Source organism: Glandiceps talaboti, chromosome 2 (genome assembly GCF_964340395.1).
Source record: "Glandiceps talaboti chromosome 2, keGlaTala1.1, whole genome shotgun sequence".
Lineage (NCBI taxonomy): Eukaryota > Metazoa > Hemichordata > Enteropneusta > Spengelidae > Glandiceps > Glandiceps talaboti.
Window position 1 is genome coordinate 26,150,417 of NC_135550.1, and position 18,759 is coordinate 26,169,175.

The window sequence follows — 18,759 nt, forward strand, 5'->3', positions numbered from 1 at the left end:
TTTTTGCTCAATTGTCTGCATCAAGGGTGGGCCACTTTGAAATACATTTATAAGATAGACCACATCCCTTGGAGCAAAATCAAATACTGAGAATGAACACTTCTACTTCATTAACTTTCTTTTACCGTTAACCCATAATCAGTAGATCACATTGTCCCTCATCCCAGCAAGATGACATGCCATGTGTACCTTAAAAGTGCAGGAGTGCAGTAGGACTAGGCTGAGTCTGGATGGACCTTGGCTTGTCTTCTGTATCTGCTTGTTCAGAATATCATTTCTGTGATGACAAATTAACGTATGACACAGTGGGCCGAGTTGGTATCACTGAATGGGCCGAGTTGGCAATCACCTGGGCCGGTTGGTAATCCCCGGGGCCGAGTTGGTAATGGGCCGAGTTGGCAATGGGCCGAGTTGGACCTACCCCTGTTCGACAAGCGTCAAAACATGGTATAGATAGAACAGAATGTCCTCGGTGAACAGAAGTTGCTCAACAGCATGATGTTTCGGAAATTATCCTTCTACCAAAGCCAAAGTCCTTACACTTTTACATGTATAGCAAAGAGAATTAATTATGGCCCTAAAGCAGAGAGATCGTTTCACTGAATGTGCCCATAAAATCTTGTATTTTATAAACTTCCGGTGATATATTTAACAATACCTTTCCGACTAAACTTGACCAGTCTGTATTCAGACGCAGAGTATATTTTGTCGTATTCCTAAAAAAATCTCCTGAATTATGTTTTATTTATATACTAATTGTGTGCAAATGCATAATCTATAACATACAATCTAATATATAGTCAGCATGCACAATGCACATACAGAATGCGCGCTACTCATGATCACAAACTGAGGATTCGAACACATAAACTATAATCTAGCGGATAGCAAAGAGGCTTTAGCAGAAATATCTACTCTGGCTTGCGACAATGTCTTGTGTCCAAAATGTAGCATTTGTGTTAATTAGTCGTACAACGATATACGGTGCAGTGTACTTTCGTCAGATGAGCAAGATTCATATGCAGTATACACATCATTGGTTATAAGTGCGAAATTTTCACAAGTTACCAAGTGACTGTACATGATATCAATGAATCAATTGTATATGATGCCATCTGAAAGTACCAAAACTAATTCGTTTTTTATGTTAACTTACACTTATATATTGACGTCATATATAAAATAATAGCTAAAATCAGTCCACTTTATTACGGTATTCTTTTCGTGGCATCAAATTCCATAGTCTCGTCAATCTGAACGATTCTGGTAAAACAAATTATGCAACATTACATTTTTTTCAGTTTAAGATCTTCATTTTCATAGTCGTTCGCGATATCGTTCGCGATATTATCGCGAACGACTATGAAAATGAAGATCTTAAACTGAAAAAAATGTCATGTAACATCATTTAGATCTGTTTTCATTGACTGTCGATTTTTTTCGTAATACTATAGGCGATGTTGATATTCATGCCGACAATGTCGGACGTGGATTCATGAGTAGATACAAGGAAACAAAGGAAGACTCGAACCCAGAGACTGTAACTAGATTCATAATCCTGGAAGACAGTAACCAAATGCAACCCGTAGATCCTTACGGCCATTCCGATACTGTTACCCTTGACACACATACATCATTGTGGAAAAAACCCGCTGAAGATCTTCCACTACGGCGTGATGTGAGAGATGTAGTCGAAGGGTCCGGTGATTTGATTACGATTGGTGAGGGATCGGGAGACTACGGATCGGGAGATGAGGGTTCGGGTGACGGTGAGTTTTAACATTTTTAACACCTGTATCCATTTTATTGTACAGTCACGATGTACAATCATCAAATGGTTGCCTTGTTTAGTGAAAAAAATATTGGAGTTCATCAACTCTAAATCAAAAGTTCATATGCCATATGTTGAAGTACGCTGTCATCTACCATTATTACGGACATAAACATTACCAGCAGCTAAATTACGCCAGAACTAGGATCACTGTGAACGTTACGCCAACAAGTGAAATGAAAAGTTTCGAAACTGGTCTTTCGTATTTTCCTTTTTAGATTTGAAGCACACTTTTTACTTGTGATTTATTTCAACATGGCATAAGTTTATATGCTATTTTTTGTTGTTGCAGTGACGACGTCTTTCTTCGTTACCACACCAGTCACGAACACCACAACAGTCGTCAGCTCCACACTTTCCGTTAATACCTCAAGCTCCACAGGCTTTCAAGTAGACATTGAGTAAGTCGTATCCTAGATGAAAAATTGGGTGACACCGGGTAAAAGAGCACTCAGTAATTATAAGGTGGAGTACTAAGGGAAATCTGGCCCGGGCTGTTGCGTAAAATGTGACCCTCCCCGATTGTGTTTTGCTAAAAAGTGACCCTCCCCAATTTATTTTCTCTAAGACATGACCCCCCCCCCCCTTAAAAATATTTAAATAACATACTATCAGGTTAAAATGTTGTCCGACATGGAAAAGGACACGACTCCCAGAATCAATGATAAGGACCTAATTCCACCGCTACCACCACTTTTAAAGTTTTAAAGCCATTGGTTGTTTCCCACTACTACTACCACCAGAGTGAATTTGTTTGAAGGCACTGCATTAATCAATGTCTGTGTTTGAATCTGGCTGAGATGAAGGCCATAACTCCGAAAGACTTGATTGGCACACTCCCAACATTGCCGGGGCCAAGATCCACATATCTCCACAACATTATCCCTAATATCTTACCCAGTTTTTCTTGTTTTACTCCTGTGAGACCTACTCCTCTCTTTACATCACAACAGACAATTAATTCAATATATGGTTGTCAGCGGTGAGCTGATTGATGTGGTTGGTCTGATATTATGATACCTGACTCCTAAACCTAAGGTTTATACCTCCATGCCCTAACCGATATGGCAGTAGTGGAATGTCGAACATGTGGCAGCGATGGGATGCTAAAATCACAAAATAATGCAAAAGATAGACAATACAAAAAATGTTACCCTCCCCTAATATCATTTTCTAATAATAATAAAGTATTACCCGTCCCTAGAACCGATTTGTAAAAAAGTTACCACCATCCCCCAGCCCTCCCTCCTTACAATTACTAAATGCTCCCCAGACAGATTTTTTATGAAAGTGGTAAATGTTGAGTAAGTCAGATGTATGCTTGATGAAAGTGGTTGACATAGGGTAAGTGAGGAAGAGGGTACCTGCGTGGCCCAGCTTTTGAAAGGTGATACGAATTCTCGTTAAAAGAACAGTGTATTAATTTCGATAATCAACTTCTTGGCCTCCTAGATTTTATGATTTTTTTTCAACGTTTTTCAATTTACGAAGAGTAAATTGGTTCGTTTACGAAGTACACAGTACCCCTTGCCCATCATCGTAGATCTAAGTTCAATGGAAGTGGTTCGAGATTACGCAATTAAACCTTCTAGTCATGCCAATAGGCGTAAAATAAGACATGACTGGACCTTGTTGTATGTGCTTGTAAGTAAACTTTCAAAGTGCTTGCCGGAGGGATCACCGAATGTTGACACTAAGAAGGAGAAATCGCCATTGCACCATCAAGTATTCTGACCGAGAGCCAATATTAGTACAGGCTACTCGTGTTAAATAGAAAAGGAAACTATTTCGTTTGAATATCTCAATGTAGGGATAAAGCCAAAAGAAATTTTCTCTAAAGCAGTTTGTGTATCATGGTGATGTCGCTATTGTAGTGTAGAGGGTATTACCAGTAATATGAGTGTTGGTGACGACACCGAATGTAAGTGGTAAACCTTACAATGTTACACCCATGGGCCATTTACCTTTCATAGGATTGCTTTTGATCCTCAAAGTTTGAGTTATTAAAACTTTCATGCAACTCGTACCTAACAGGTTTCTAACCATAACCATGAAGTCAACAAGTACAATTGTAATAGTGCAAATTAAATGAAAGGCACTTGCATACACGTGTACAAGGGAATATAGTGGTCTGAGGTACAAGCAAGAGGGTGTGTGTGTGTGTGTGTGTCGGGGGATACATGTACATGTACATATTCCATCATTATAAATTTTTGCACTAAAGGATCTTTACTTTTAGAGTGCAGTTCACATTATCAAAATATTGTTCTTTGTAAAATGTCAACTTCTTGGTGTCGTCGCCAACATTCATGTTATAGTAATACTTCGAGTAAAATATACCTTCTACACCACATTAGCGTTATCACCAATAGTACACAAACTGTCTTTAGTATATAAAAGAGTTCTTCTGGCTTTATCGCTACCTTGAGATATCCAAACGAAGTAGTTTCACACAATAATTACTGTCGTCGTTTCAGGTGTCAAGACAACTGCTACCGTCGAGGAGTAAGTACTAGTGCAAGTATGACATTGCAAGCTGTCTGCTCAAATTGCCCTACAACAGTATTCTACGAATGGTCGATATCCTACAGAAATGCACAATATCTCTTTGAAGACGTCCAAACAGACGATTCATTTTCAGACACAGGTAATTGTCCCACTTCTATTTATTCAGATTGTTAAGGTAAAATTATGAAATGAAAGTATCACTAACATGTACAAATGCACTCCCTTCTTAAAATTGTTGTTATTTTTTGTAATTATTGTTAACAGACCGACCGATCCATCATTTTAAGGTGTTTCGATGAGAAATATTGAATTACGTACGGATGTCGTAATGAAAAGAGTGTAAATAGTACTCAAACCAATTCCATATTTATAAAAGGCGTCTTAATTATAATCAGCTACCATTGTCAGGAAAACTGATTGACAGTCTATATAAACACTATATAACATCAGTTAAGTGGGGGGTCGGGGCTCATTAATTGTGAGAAGGTGAATTGATGAAAGAGGGAAAAGCTTGGGGAACAAATTTATTATGGAAACTCATAACCAGCTTGTAATCCATTTCGCATTTAATAGGTTTTTCCTCAGAATACCTTGTAATCAACGCGGATCAGCTTGACGATGGCCTAATGTACAAGCTACAAATAAACGTCAGCCATTCTGATGGTAGATACAGCGTCAACACATGGCGATTCACTACCGATGCATCTCCGACGGGTGGTAACTGTACAGTTTCACCCTTATCTGGTATTTATACGATACATTACTTAATATCTCTTTACAGACAGACAGAGAGACAGATAGAGACAGACTGGGAGACAGACAGAGAGACAGACAGAGACAGGGAGGGAGACAGACAGACAGACGGACGGACAGACAGACAGACAGACAGACAGACAGACAGACAGACAGACAGACAGACAGACAGACTGACTGACTGACTGACTGACTGACTGACTGACTGACGGACAGAGAGAGAGAGACATGGTCGAAAATATAGGTAGAAGAGACGGAGAAGGAAGAGAAAGAGAAAAGAGGCAGACAGAGACAAACTGGGGTGGGTGGGTGGGTGGGTGGGAGGAGGGAGAGGTTTTAAGAAGCTCTTGTGATATATATATTGCGATATACACATTGCGATATATATATATATATATATATATATATATATATATATATATATATATATATCGCATTCTTAATATGTGTGACTGTGTGACTGTGTGTGTGGGGGGGGGGGTATGTGTGTGTGTCTCACAAAGCAAACGCTTCACACTATATCACAAATATCACAGTATATCAGCAAATATTATACTATGGAGCTAATTATCAAACGTACTCAAATTCTAGGTTACGCCGTAACAACCAACTTCAGAGTACAGTGCTCGAATTGGAATGACACCGACACACCTCTGACATATTCTGTCTTTTCAAGACCCAAAGGCTTGGCAATAACTACATTTCAATACAGCGGGACGAACGAAACTTCGTCAAATTTTTTGCTGTCAATGGGTATCGCAAGCTACAACTATGAAGTAGAACTCACTGTTGTCATTTCGGACACTCTTAACTCTGAGACAAGGCAGATTCTAATAGTAACGGTAAGTACACAGGCATCATGCATATGGTATGCGATTTCATTCCATCCTGACTTTCTCAAGTTTTTGACTGCCTATTCAGTGTTGATCATGACAACTCTTGGGTTATTTGACATTTTGCGTAGATTTAAATGGGTGAACATGTTCGTACAACTGTCGCGAAATAAGTTGTCAACGTTGAACCATTAACAATTTCGCTGAGTAATATACAATCTCGTGCCACTCACGTGACGTTCATGTGACTATTTCGTACAACAAAATTCGTTGATCTCAGGGATTAAAACAGCAACATCATTGATAATATCAGTTCACAAGTACTAGTCATGATATTTTGTCAAAATAGCGTACTACGTTAATTTCCTTTTAAAAATAGTAAAGCAAATATTTGTGATGTTACGTTGAAACGAAATCTTGATTTCCATGCTAACAACAAGACAAGGTGAAATGATATGAAAGGAATATTCTCAAAAAATCTAGAATCTTATATAACACAAACATTGGCTCATAGAATAATGTCAAACTGGCTCTTATGTTATCACAGGTTGAAACGCCACCAGTGTCGGGTGATTATATTGATATTGTGTCAAACTTGACGTCGGGAAACAACAATTTATTGGATGATATGATAAGAGCTGGAAACAGTGCTGAAGCCGTTTCCCTGGTGATTACTGTCGCAACCCTCCTTAATTCGGGATCAGCAGTAAGTACCGAGATCCACCGGAAAGATTAACAGAAAACATTTCCACGACAAGTACTTAATCTTGGATTGGCTTTAAGCCCACAAGAAGATTACAACAGACACAGACACAGACACAGACACAGACACAGACAAAGACAAAGACACATACACACATAGATAGACACAGAAACAAACAAACAAACAAACAAACAAACAAACATTGTGAGTATTTCGTTTGTGTCTTTTTTATAGTTACAATACTGATACATTTCAAACTAGTATTGTAATATTAGTTAAATGAAATAATGGTTTGTACCATTTTTAAAATGACGTCATAGCGTGACGTCATAACGTGGTAAGATTTATCAATTAACCCCCAACTATGTATATTTCATTTCCCAGAATTCAACTGGTGACACAAATGACAACTACTTCGATGACAGAACATCTGTAAGTACAAATGAAGTCACGACACCAATTATGTTTATTAACTTTGCACATAGTTCTTTTACTCTGCCTCTCTGTTAAACCTCAGACCACTAAAAGAACATTTCTTGAATTAATCTTAGTGCTGGTATTTAAGTACATGTATTTGCAAAAATTGCTATCAAAATTATCAAAAGGGACAATACGTACGTGCTTTGTATGAAGATTGTTTGGACGCACTTAATGATACGTCGACGAATAAGCTATCGCTTTTATTAATTTTTGTACACCACCACGTGTGCGATCACATTTGATAGTAGATCCTGAGACACAAGTATTTCTGTTTCTGCCACAGCTACGATCAACCGTCATTGAAGGTCTGAAAACTCTATCGGATACCTCGTTAACTATAGAAGATGTTTCACAGGTTGCTACTGCCCTCACGATGGTGACGTCAGTAGGAGACGAACTCAATGGTGACAGCCAGGTAAACTGTTTATTCACGTTAACATTTTTTAAAGTATATATAACTATTCAGATTATTGTTATGTTTTCATGGAATTTTGAGTGCTTTTAGTGGCGCAGAGCAATTTTGAGCTTTAAAATATCAAATTAAGGTTGCAGTCAAAATATAGACACTTATCATGCCTCTATGCACGTGGTTGCATTCGACGTATTATAACCAATTAGTTTAGGGGAGGTCGCTACCCATTTCAGCCTTTTTACTGCGATGAGACACCATTCAGGGCTGTATCCTAGTATGTCTTTCTTGTCACTTTATAAAACAGACTGTCTTGATTATTTCAACATTTGAACAAATTAAACTTGTCAATTTCTACTCGTGCCATAACTTTGAGGGCGGGCATCAGGATTTCATTTCAATGACGTCATTTTTTCATCCAATCATTATAGGTTAACTCAGCTGATACGTTAGCGTCACTCTCCTCAAACCTTGTATCCATGAGAAATGAATCAAAAACAAAAATTATGGCCGCTGCTGATGGTAAATATCTTATAAAAATGTTTATTTCATTCATCATTTTTAATTTGTCTCCTGTGGTCTGACTCATGAACAGTTTTATACAATACTCAATTTAATTGTCACAGCCGTGTGACACGATTGTGACATCGCTCACTGAAATTTAAAATACAAAGTATTTTTTTTAAAGTTACTAATTCTCCGAAAATCTGTAATTTCTTTGGAACACATGTCTATCGTAAAATGTATTAGGTAATAATTAATGATAAGCTTATAATATTTTAGTTAAAACTCATTGTTGACACTACCCAACAAATTTAAAATGGAACTTTTTGTATCTCATTTCAGCTATATCTGGATGCTGTGCAAACGTTCTATCGGTGACAATGTCATCAACAAGTTCCAGCGTGAGTACAATACATATGCATTCAAGCAATTACAAAAAAGGAAACTTGTTTAGCCTCGGGATTTATTAATATTGCTATAACAGTGTCATCCTACTTCGGTGACTTATCTGAGGAGTGAGGACATATACCTAATCACTGCCAAAATTCGTTGGCAGAGAAGGTTTTTGCATCGTTTCCCTATTAAGTACTCATTCAATACACAGAACAGATGTCACCTGTTCGAAGTAATCCGTGATGGAAACGTAAATATCAGGTGTGAAATTCTTTATCTTGGTTGAAGAGTTTCGTACCGTTGCTCCTGTTTACAAATTAGTTACTATTTCCCCCATCCCGTTACAGAGTTCGTCAACTGTAACGAAGAGCATCGTGCAAACTATCAATAGTGTGTCGTCATCAATCCTTTACACCAAAGTTCCGGGTCAAACACCCGTCATATTCAACACCTCGTCATTCTCGTTAGAACTACAACGTAACTATCCCGCATCTATTGGAGGCTCGTCCATGTCAATGAGTGGGGGTACATTTACATTGCCGTCGAGCCAAAATCTCTTCAGAGACAATCCTAACAACAGTTTCATTGATACGCAGGTAGGTATCCATACATAGATTTTATATAGTGTTATGAATCCAATATCCAATATGTAGAATTACACGGTAACACCCCCCCCCCCCGAACACTAAAAGCGAAAGATAAATGTGGCCTTTACAAGGAGAAATCTCATATTGAACTCGAACCTATTCTTGCAGATACTTGGCCAGCAGGGAGTTTACCTTCAATCTTGTTTCTTTCTTCTTCTTCTTTTTTTTTTTTTTTTGGGGGGGTGCCTCACCTTGATGGCTTGTGGTGTGGAGCGTGTGGGTGAAAAGGTTTTGGAAATAAGGACATGTAGGGTGCATTCTAGAAGCATAAAATATCGACCCCTCATTCCGCAAATTCTGCTTTTTCCTTTATTCTAGACTCTTAGATAAAAGATGTGATTTATTCTTGTCAAACATGGGCATCATTTTGATCCTATGCCACAAAGATATGTTCAGTACACCCCCACTAATGTCTGTACGTAATTATAACTATCTTCATGTGTTTTCATTTCCACTAGCTACTTGGTTTTAGTGGTAACCCATACAATTGGGACAATTCGTCTGCTTATATCACGTCTGACGTCATAACGTTGTCATTCATTGATGAAAATAATGCTGAAATGTCAAGTAAGTCGAAAATACTTTCATCTGACTGTAAGGAAGGATAGAGAGAGAGAGAGAGAGAGAGAGAGAGAGAGAGAGAGAGAGAGAGAGAGAGAGAGAGAGAGAGAGAGAGAGAGAGAGAGAGAGGGGGGGAGGGAGAGAGAGAGGGAGAGAGAGAAAGAGAGAGAGATAGAGCTAGAGACAGACAGACAGACAGACGGACGGACGGACGGACGGACGGACAGACAGACAGACAGACAGACAGACAGACAGACAGACAGACAGACAGACAGACAGAGAGACAGACAGGGGGGGTGCTTTGTACTAAGTCATATTACGTACGCAGTTTATGTAGTTACCTGTATAATAATAGCCACAGTCCTGACAGCTCCATTAGGCAGAGAGCATTTATGCATAGCATGGTTGTTAATCAGTAAAATTATTGTCTTTAGGTATCTACATTAGGTAGTATGGCAATGACACGGTAATATCATTATGACGTCATGAGTAAAGTAGACATCAGATCTAGAGTGATACATGATGCTAGTAATGAAAACTAATTGTACAGCAACATCCCAATACACGAACCTGATAAAAGATTACACCCAGAAACTACATGTTTTCTCATTACAGTAAGTGATCTCGATGAAGATATCACGCTTGAGATGTTCACTGGTAGAGACTTAGGACCAATACAATGGCTTAATTTGACTTATGAATCCGTTAATGAAGAAGATATCACTTTAGTTGTCTACCAGCTTCCCGTAAGTATACTCGACTTATCAAATGTCTGTTATTCCCTCTACACATATTGGTGATCATTGTAGTTTGTTTCGTTGTTCTCAAGTGGGTGGGCATTTCATGTCTATAGACATCTTGGTGGGCATTATAGTTCTTTCCCTGTGCTCAAATGGGTGGGCATTTTACATTCCATATATATATTGGTGGACACTGTAGTCGATTCTACTTATATGGGTATCCGGATGGGCTTTTTAGTCCAGTGTACTCCGTACCTTTAGTGGGCCCTTTACAGCATTTACATAATGAGCATGCGGTTTGAATTATACAAGTTATCAAGTTCTAGTGAGATTGGTCAGAAGGTGAAAATAATTAGCATTGAGCTTTCGATCTGTCTTGGTCGAAGATCCTAATCAGAATTACAATTGATTAATTGATCGATCGATCACAAGCAGTAAACTTTAAAATTACACGTTTTAGAATGTCAGTTTTCGATATCTGTTCCATTCTGTGAAGAGACACGAACTTATCATACCTAATGATCAAAGAGGTGATGAGGAGAATTTTTACAACCTGAGAATAAAAGTTACTATTACATTTTCTTTGTCATCAAACGTTCTGTATGGTTAAAGTCCAGCCAAGTACTGCCATTACACATGTCAACTATCCTGTACTTCAAGACAACTTTTATTCTTCAACGTTGCTTTCTAGGCACGCGCTAACACCTCGATTCACTTCCTCTTAACACCAAACGACTCATCGTGGGAGAACGTCAACTATACTTTATACTTCAGTCATGGACGGATTCCAACAGTTCTCGACTACGACTTTTTGGGAGTTTTGCCAAATACTGAATATAATAACGATTCTGGACTAGCCGATGACATCAGACTGGAAATGGAAAAAACGTTCTTTATACCATATGAATACCAAACAGAAGACGGCAACGACTATTACGTAGGTGTGAAAGCTGATCTCGGTAAGCAAGACATGAGGTGGCTTGGAGTTTAATAAAGTTATTTTTTGTTGTTTTGTTTGTCTTGAAATTACTTATGTACACCTAGGAACTATATCATTGGTTCTAATCAGGAGTTTATGAAACTCAAATACTTATAGTTTGAATTTGTCGAGGAATGGTACATATACAATACAAATGGAGTCACTCGTTTTTCGGTCCTGCAGCCAGGGTTTCGTAGTGAATAAAATAGTAATGCTAACATTAACATAAAGGGAGATAAAACGACTTTATAGGCCTAAATAACAAAAAAAAACAAGCTAAATCATACCAAACCCAATAATTAACGAACAAATTATCCAACAACCCAACAAACAAACAAACAAACAAACAAACAAACAAACAAACAGACAGACAGACAGACAGACAGACAGACAGACAGACAGACAGACAGACAGACAGACAGACAGACGGAGAGAGAGATAGACAGATGTACAAACTGCTGCTCAAAAGCATTCAAATACGACAATTTAATATTACATTGCCACCTAATATAAAAATTGTTTCCTATTTTGATAAATATACACATGTACCTTTTGCTATATGTCCATGTATCAGAGCAAGCTGTGTGTTAGAACTTCAAGTCAAGAATTTTATATCTATTATTCCTTTCACATTGCAGGTACTTTTGACTTTGGCATACAAACCTTTACGTCAGGATGTCGGTTTTGGGATGTTGCCTTTGAGCAATGGGACTCATATGGTTGTCAGGTCAGTTACAAATTCACCATTCGTTCATCATCATCTCGGCAAGTCGGATTAATTCTTATCACAGTAAAAGTACAGTCGATCGCTAAGTATCTTGTAAAGCTTTGTTGATTTGCACTCTTTTTGTCCTTTGTTTTTGCCATATTATTTATATTTATTGACTGATATTTTTTAATCAATGTATCAGTAAGTCTTTTAGTGTATCTGAAAACGATGCGCATTGAACATACGGTCAAATGGAAAGAGTTTTGTTTGTCTTTGCAAAATTGTAACGATATAGATTTGTTGTATGCATTATTCGTAATCCACAGGTATCACCAAATACTTACCACGCCATAACTTACTGCCGTTGTAATCACTTGACGGCATTCGGGTCAGATTTTGTCTTACCTCCCAACACGATCGACTTCAGTACAGTGTTCGAGAAGTTCACCTCCTTGCACGAGAATCTCGTGGTTTTCATCACCGTAGGCTTGATCTTTGTGATCTATGTTTTGATACTTATATGGGCCAGAAGGAAGGACAGGAGGGATGTGGAAAGGGTAAGAATGTACTTTTGGGAGTTATTGAATAAGAATGGCAATCTTATCAAAGAATTATGTCGAAATTAAATAACTAAACTAATTTTGAAATACGTAGTGCTATGTGCTATATTATTTGAAGTGAATGTTACACACACACACACACACACATACAGACAGACAGACAGACATACATACATACATACATACATACATACATACATACATACATACATACATACATACATACATACATACATGTACATGGAGTATGTTAGGTCGCAAAGGATAAGTCTATTTTCCAAAGTTATACGACAGATTGCATTATTTGATTAAGGCTATATAATGGTACTTCTAGAGAATAATTTATGATAATCTGGAAACTCCGTAGTCGTATAGAAATTCAGGTACGTTGAAGACTTTGAAATTTACGTGTACGTGATATCTAATATCGATATCCTGTCATCATGGTCTTACATGTTTTTAGTGGGGTGTTACACCAATGGTAGACAACAAAGAAGAAGATAAATTCATCTACCAGATCAGCGTTTATACTGGATTAAAGAGTAATGCAGGAACAAATTCCAGGGTCTTCCTTGTTTTGAATGGAAAGAACGACCGTACCGAAGTCAGACTATTATCCGGTAGACATAGACAGGTAAATTGGGTTCAACCTCTCGAGGGGTTTTATGACTACACCGCATATCTTTCGTACTGAGTTATGGATGGTTCAGTGATTTCATGCACCATGTCATTTAGAAGGCTGTACCGGGAGTGTTTTTATTTGTATTGATAAATGTACTTATGTCATCAACGAGAAACCGAGAAGAAGAATTTCTATATCAAAAACAATTAGTTTCTATTATACTTCCTTCGAGAGTCGTGAAAATGGTCCCGTCGTTGTTCATTTTATGACAGGTCGATAGCGGCGCTTGCAACATATAATAGTACTAGTAGACAGTAAAATTACGTTTGACATAATCTTTAGTAGGCAGCGATTTGTCGTATACGTTGACCGTGAAACGTCAATGCACGTCTGTCCTATTTTTTAGGCATTTCATCGTGGTAGCGTTAGCACTTTTGTGATGTCAGTGCCGCAGTCTCTTGGTGATCTTGTAAGTGTACGGATATGGCATGATTACAGCGGTACCTTGAATCATGGATCCTGGTTCCTCAACAAAATAATCGTCAGCGATATACAGACCAAAGAACAGTAAGTATTGAAATAAACAATGACTTGTCGATTCAAAATACGAGTGGAATAGATCTCGCTTCTCCCAGAAGTTACACGTTTTACAGTGAAATGAACAACACCAACAAGATTTCTTGGAGCTTGATGATATCACTGCCTACTCATGGGTGGTACAGTTTTCAAGTTCACCAATTTTTAAGTCATGCACGTTTGTGTTTCATTTTCAATGACCAGCTCACAATTCCCTCCCGTTTTGTTCATATTCACAGCTACAGTTTCGAATGTGAACAATGGTTGTCAGTGGAAGAAGGCGATCGTCAAGTGCAAAGACTTCTTACAGTTTCAACTAAGGCTAACCGTCAGAATATCGGCCGACTGTTTTCAAGAAATGCTCAACGAGATTTGTCAGACGGTCATCTGTGGATGTCGGTTATGTCGAGGCCTTCTCAGAGTAACTTTACTCGTGTTCAGAGGGTTTCATGTTGTCTGTCACTACTGTACATGACGATGGTTACAAATTGCATGTGGTATAGAACAGAAACTAACAGTCTCGTAGACGAGCAGGTTGACATAGGTAAGTCCATTAATGTCGAAAGGGTTATAGTGGTGTCGGATGCCGTGTTACAAGCTTCCTAGTATATGATATTAAAAAAAATTAAGTTCAGATATGATTTTGGTTTTAAATGGATTTGTAAACTATTTGTAAACTAACATATCATCACCTACACGTGTTAGCGGTGTATTATCAACTTAAAGATGATTTTTCTGTAGTGACGTTTAGCACCTAGTACCTACAGATTCTATTAGCGTTGTCACTCGATTTAGTACGTGGATGTATCACTTTTTCCATTGATTACTTTAGTACGGTGCTTGATGATATTTACTAAGCGTTCATTGTATGTTTTGCCTATTGTAGGACCCTTCACCCTTAGTTGGCATGTTGTCTATGTCGGTATCATGAGCAGCTTGGTGGTTTTCCCGGTCCATTTGCTGATTGTGTTAGTGTTTCGTAAAAGCCGTCCGAAAAAGACAGTACGGAAAAACCAAGTGTCCAGTTCGAATGTATTTGGTACAGCTAAAGGCGTGGCCAGTAATGAGGAGTCTGACGATGTTTGGAGAGGTATGAAGCGACAGGCTAGTCAAGTTTCTGACGAAGGTTCTTTGTTTGAGGCAGTGAAGAGTCGCAGGGAGGCTAGATTGTCCACAGTGGATGTTGATGTTCCAGCTACACCAAGCCGAGCTTCAAATAGAAACATGGATTCTAGAGGACGAAGTAACGATGACCTTGACATCGTCGATGTAGAGAGCGGAAATGAGGCTCGAAAGAAGTCCACGTGTATGTTACCTCATTGGTGTGTGTATATCGCTTGGTGTTTGGTATTCCTTTCCTCCCTTGCATCAGCCTTCTTCACCGTTCTATACAGTATGGAATGGGGACATGACCGATCTGTAGACTGGTTATTTTCATTCCTGACGTCGTTTGTGCAGGATCTCATTATCCTGCAACCATTCAAGGTAGGTTAACACTACGAATTCTTAGTTTAGCGTGGTGGATTTTTTAGTATAAGACAACTACATCAACCGAAAAGCTTGGGTATCAGGGTTCAATAAAGAATCATTGACTGAATACCAACATTGTATAACATACTATGCAGTCTGTGCCATTTTAAGGGGCAAAAAACCTGTTTCAGATATACGGGGTGAAATAATGACTATTTGGTAGAGCAGAGATTGTCTTTTATTACTGACAAAATAACTGCAAGCTAACAAATTTCTGATTATATTTCCAATGAATATAGGTCCTATTGTTTGCCTTCTTGTTGACTTTGATTTTCCGAAAATCCGATGGTTGCGACGAGCCCCAGGACTTGAAATTGAAAGACGACGAATATTACATACACGATATTGAAACTGAGGATGGTGAGATAATGGTTTATGGTACCTTTGTGTAATGCATTCATCAATACAAGTTGCATATGCATCAAATGTATTTGGGCCCGTATTTCCGAAGTAAACATTTTAAGAGATCCCCAACTAGAAAATACAATTATAATTTTGCTATGTTTATCTTTTATTTTGCCATTTCTCTGCTACATACTAGTATATAGTTGATAAATCTTTTCTGTACAATTAGAATTCTTCATCGTTCTGTTGAGAGGTAAAAGTGACAAAGTGGATGTTATTTTAGGACTAATCACTACTTTTACAGCAATGTTTACCCAGTCTAGTGTAATAAGCCTATAATCCCTGCTGACGTTTGTACCATAACATTCTAAATCCCACAGGTATTATCAAGTACGTACCACCGTCAAGTGAGCTTCCAGGTGGAGACATTCTTGAAAAAACACTTGAACGAAGAACGAGAGAGAAGGAAATGGGAGTCCTGGTCAAGGATATTGTCATCAATATTGTTTTCATCGTTCTACTGTGTATCGTCGCATTTACTGTGAGGAGTCCAGATTCTTACTACATGCACCAAGCAGTTGATCAATCCTTATTTCAAAATGACAATTTCGCCGAGGTAATAATTGGAAACCCCCAAAATACAAATACTAACATTTAACGAGCAAAAACGAGAATGTCAAAAAAACAATAGGTAGAAAATAGATAACTATGTCATGTCATATCTATCTATCTATCTATCTATCTATCTATCTATCTATCTATCTATCTATCTATCTATCTATCTATCTATCTATCTATCTATCTATCTATCTATCTATCTATCTATCTGTCTGTCTGTCTGTCTGTCTGTCTGTCTGTCTGTCTGTCTGTCTGTCTGTCTGTCTGTCTGTCTGTCTGTCTATATATATATTTCGTATAGAATATTTTTATATTTTCCTATTTCCTAGTTCCTCAAATTAATGGCTGAATTAAGTTTAACTTTTACATGGATAATCAAATCCCAACCCTGCCCATACCTTCTACATTGAAGCCTCTATGTCCACACAGAGACCCACTAGCCCGGGTAACTCAAGGTCATGTTCTTTACAATTAAACTCGACTCATTATCTTCGATACACCCGCTCTCTTCCTGTCCAGACATATATGAACGGAGCATCCTGGTGACATATCAACAAGCTCCTATAATTCTATCAAACGAGGGAATTGTTCAAAGGAAAAACCTATCATAACGTACACTACATGTAACCTATCAAAACAAAGCCTTGATCAAGCAAGATCAAACTAATGATGAATGAATTAATAAATAAAGAAAAGAAAAGAAATAACAAAAGTACTAACATAACTCAAGTCGCAAGTCGATCGATTTTTAGTTTTTCGAACTTGACTCAGTTGATCCTAATCTGTTTTCTTGTCAGATTGAATCAGGTCATGATGGATTTTGGAATTGGGTGTCCAACACTTTACTAGCATCTTTGTATCCAACACAATGGTACAATGGTGATCAGCTTACTACCGATGAAATGCAGTACACCGATAACTTGGCATCGTACCGGGTTGGTCCACCAAGGATAAGGCAGCTTAGAGTGCGGGAAGGTACGGGTATATTCATGGAATGATAATGATAGGGTCTTATGGGTAAAAGTATAACTGCCAGACTTTGTATCTAATACAGACAATATTACAATCACTTTATATATTTATTAACGGGAGAGAGCGAGAGAGAGAGAGAGAGAGAGAGAGAGAGAGAGAGAGAGAGAGAGAGAGAGAGAGAGAGAGAGAGAGAGAGAGAGAGAGGGGGGTTGATATAAACACATATAGACAGAGAAAGACAAACAGAGACAGCGAGAGAAGCAGAGTTAAAAGATGGAGAGGGTTGATTTTTAACAAGTTTCGATTTCTTTGAATGATTAGTTTGGGTAAATTTCTCCTGACAGGTCTTTGCACAGTTTTAAGTCCTTTCACCAATCTTATCTCGGCGTGCATAGCTGAATATTCATTGTCTAAAGAGGATGGCAATGACTACTATGATCTATGGTCGTTGACAAATAATAACACTGGAAACAGTGACAATAATTACACATGGTGGCAACATGATACTATTGGACAAACAGACGGAGTTCCAATGTACGGAATAAGACGGATGTTCGGAGGAGGTGGATACGTTTCCGAGATTGGTGAGTGTTATATGTGTCATACACGTCAGGAACCCATTTAGGACACTTATTCATTTCACGTGATTAGTCGTTTTAACGAGGTTGCCAAAGAGCCAATATTACGTAATTCTAATTTGTTGCCTAGAAATCAAAGTCGACTCTGTCTATATAATATTAATGTACATTATTTCATAAGCTTATATTTCATAAGAATGAACGACTAATCGGAAGAGCTAGCCAACGGAAAGGTGTAAGAATGTTCTTTTATCTATACGTTCGTACCACATTCCTAAATATACCTACAACGTTTTTCTTTCACTTCAAATTGAAGGTACTAGCCTTGATGGTGCCCAAAACACCACAGATGACTTACAGACGTCTTCTTGGCTGGACAGATACACACGAGCTGTATTCGTGGAGTTTCCCCTATATAACGCCAATGTAAACCTGTTTAGGTAAGTACATTGTAATATTCTTTGGGCAAAATTCAAACCACCGTGCTAAGTCAACCTTGATGCATAAACGGGAACCTGTTAGGATAGTGGTTGTTGTGTGGAGGATATAATCCTATGTGTTCAGAAAGTATTGTATACCCATTGGGAGCCAGGGGTAACTGTACGTAATATATCACTCTTCCATATAGTTCTTAAAATACTTCATAGCGAATTCACGGTGCAAGTCTAGTGTAAGAGACGTTTATCATGATTACAAAATTCATGTACATGTACTTCATTATGTTATTATGTTGACAGTATGGTGACGTTACTGGTCGAGTTCCCGGCTACAGGTGCATCGTTGGTCTACCGGCATATATCAGTTTTACGACTGTATACTTACGTTGGAACATTCTGGGCCTTCTACCTTATCTCAGAGCTAATAACTGTGCTATTTGTTATGTATTACATCATCCGTGAAATATTAAA

At 38.1% G+C, this 18,759-nt stretch overlaps 1 protein-coding gene across 1 annotated transcript in view; it reads left to right on the forward strand.

Annotated features, from left to right (window-relative positions):
- Nucleotides 1–230: 230 nt before the first annotated feature.
- Nucleotides 231–18,759, forward strand: part of LOC144446004 (polycystin-1-like protein 2) — a 22,545-nt gene continuing 4,016 nt past the window's right edge. Inside the window, exons 1-27 of the mRNA XM_078135676.1 lie at nt 231–357; nt 1,455–1,769; nt 2,124–2,232; nt 4,309–4,478; nt 4,913–5,056; nt 5,684–5,934; nt 6,473–6,631; nt 7,013–7,060; nt 7,392–7,523; nt 7,949–8,039; nt 8,364–8,422; nt 8,762–9,010; nt 9,520–9,628; nt 10,238–10,368; nt 11,054–11,321; nt 11,980–12,068; nt 12,377–12,607; nt 13,074–13,244; nt 13,639–13,799; nt 14,048–14,229; nt 14,695–15,293; nt 15,578–15,698; nt 16,064–16,299; nt 17,099–17,276; nt 17,618–17,857; nt 18,168–18,291; nt 18,589–18,759. The exon at nt 18,589–18,759 is cut by the window's right edge and continues 52 nt beyond it. Coding sequence (XP_077991802.1) covers nt 231–357; nt 1,455–1,769; nt 2,124–2,232; nt 4,309–4,478; nt 4,913–5,056; nt 5,684–5,934; nt 6,473–6,631; nt 7,013–7,060; nt 7,392–7,523; nt 7,949–8,039; nt 8,364–8,422; nt 8,762–9,010; nt 9,520–9,628; nt 10,238–10,368; nt 11,054–11,321; nt 11,980–12,068; nt 12,377–12,607; nt 13,074–13,244; nt 13,639–13,799; nt 14,048–14,229; nt 14,695–15,293; nt 15,578–15,698; nt 16,064–16,299; nt 17,099–17,276; nt 17,618–17,857; nt 18,168–18,291; nt 18,589–18,759 — 4,865 coding nt within the window. The remainder of the gene's footprint in view (nt 358–1,454; nt 1,770–2,123; nt 2,233–4,308; nt 4,479–4,912; nt 5,057–5,683; nt 5,935–6,472; nt 6,632–7,012; nt 7,061–7,391; nt 7,524–7,948; nt 8,040–8,363; nt 8,423–8,761; nt 9,011–9,519; nt 9,629–10,237; nt 10,369–11,053; nt 11,322–11,979; nt 12,069–12,376; nt 12,608–13,073; nt 13,245–13,638; nt 13,800–14,047; nt 14,230–14,694; nt 15,294–15,577; nt 15,699–16,063; nt 16,300–17,098; nt 17,277–17,617; nt 17,858–18,167; nt 18,292–18,588) is intronic.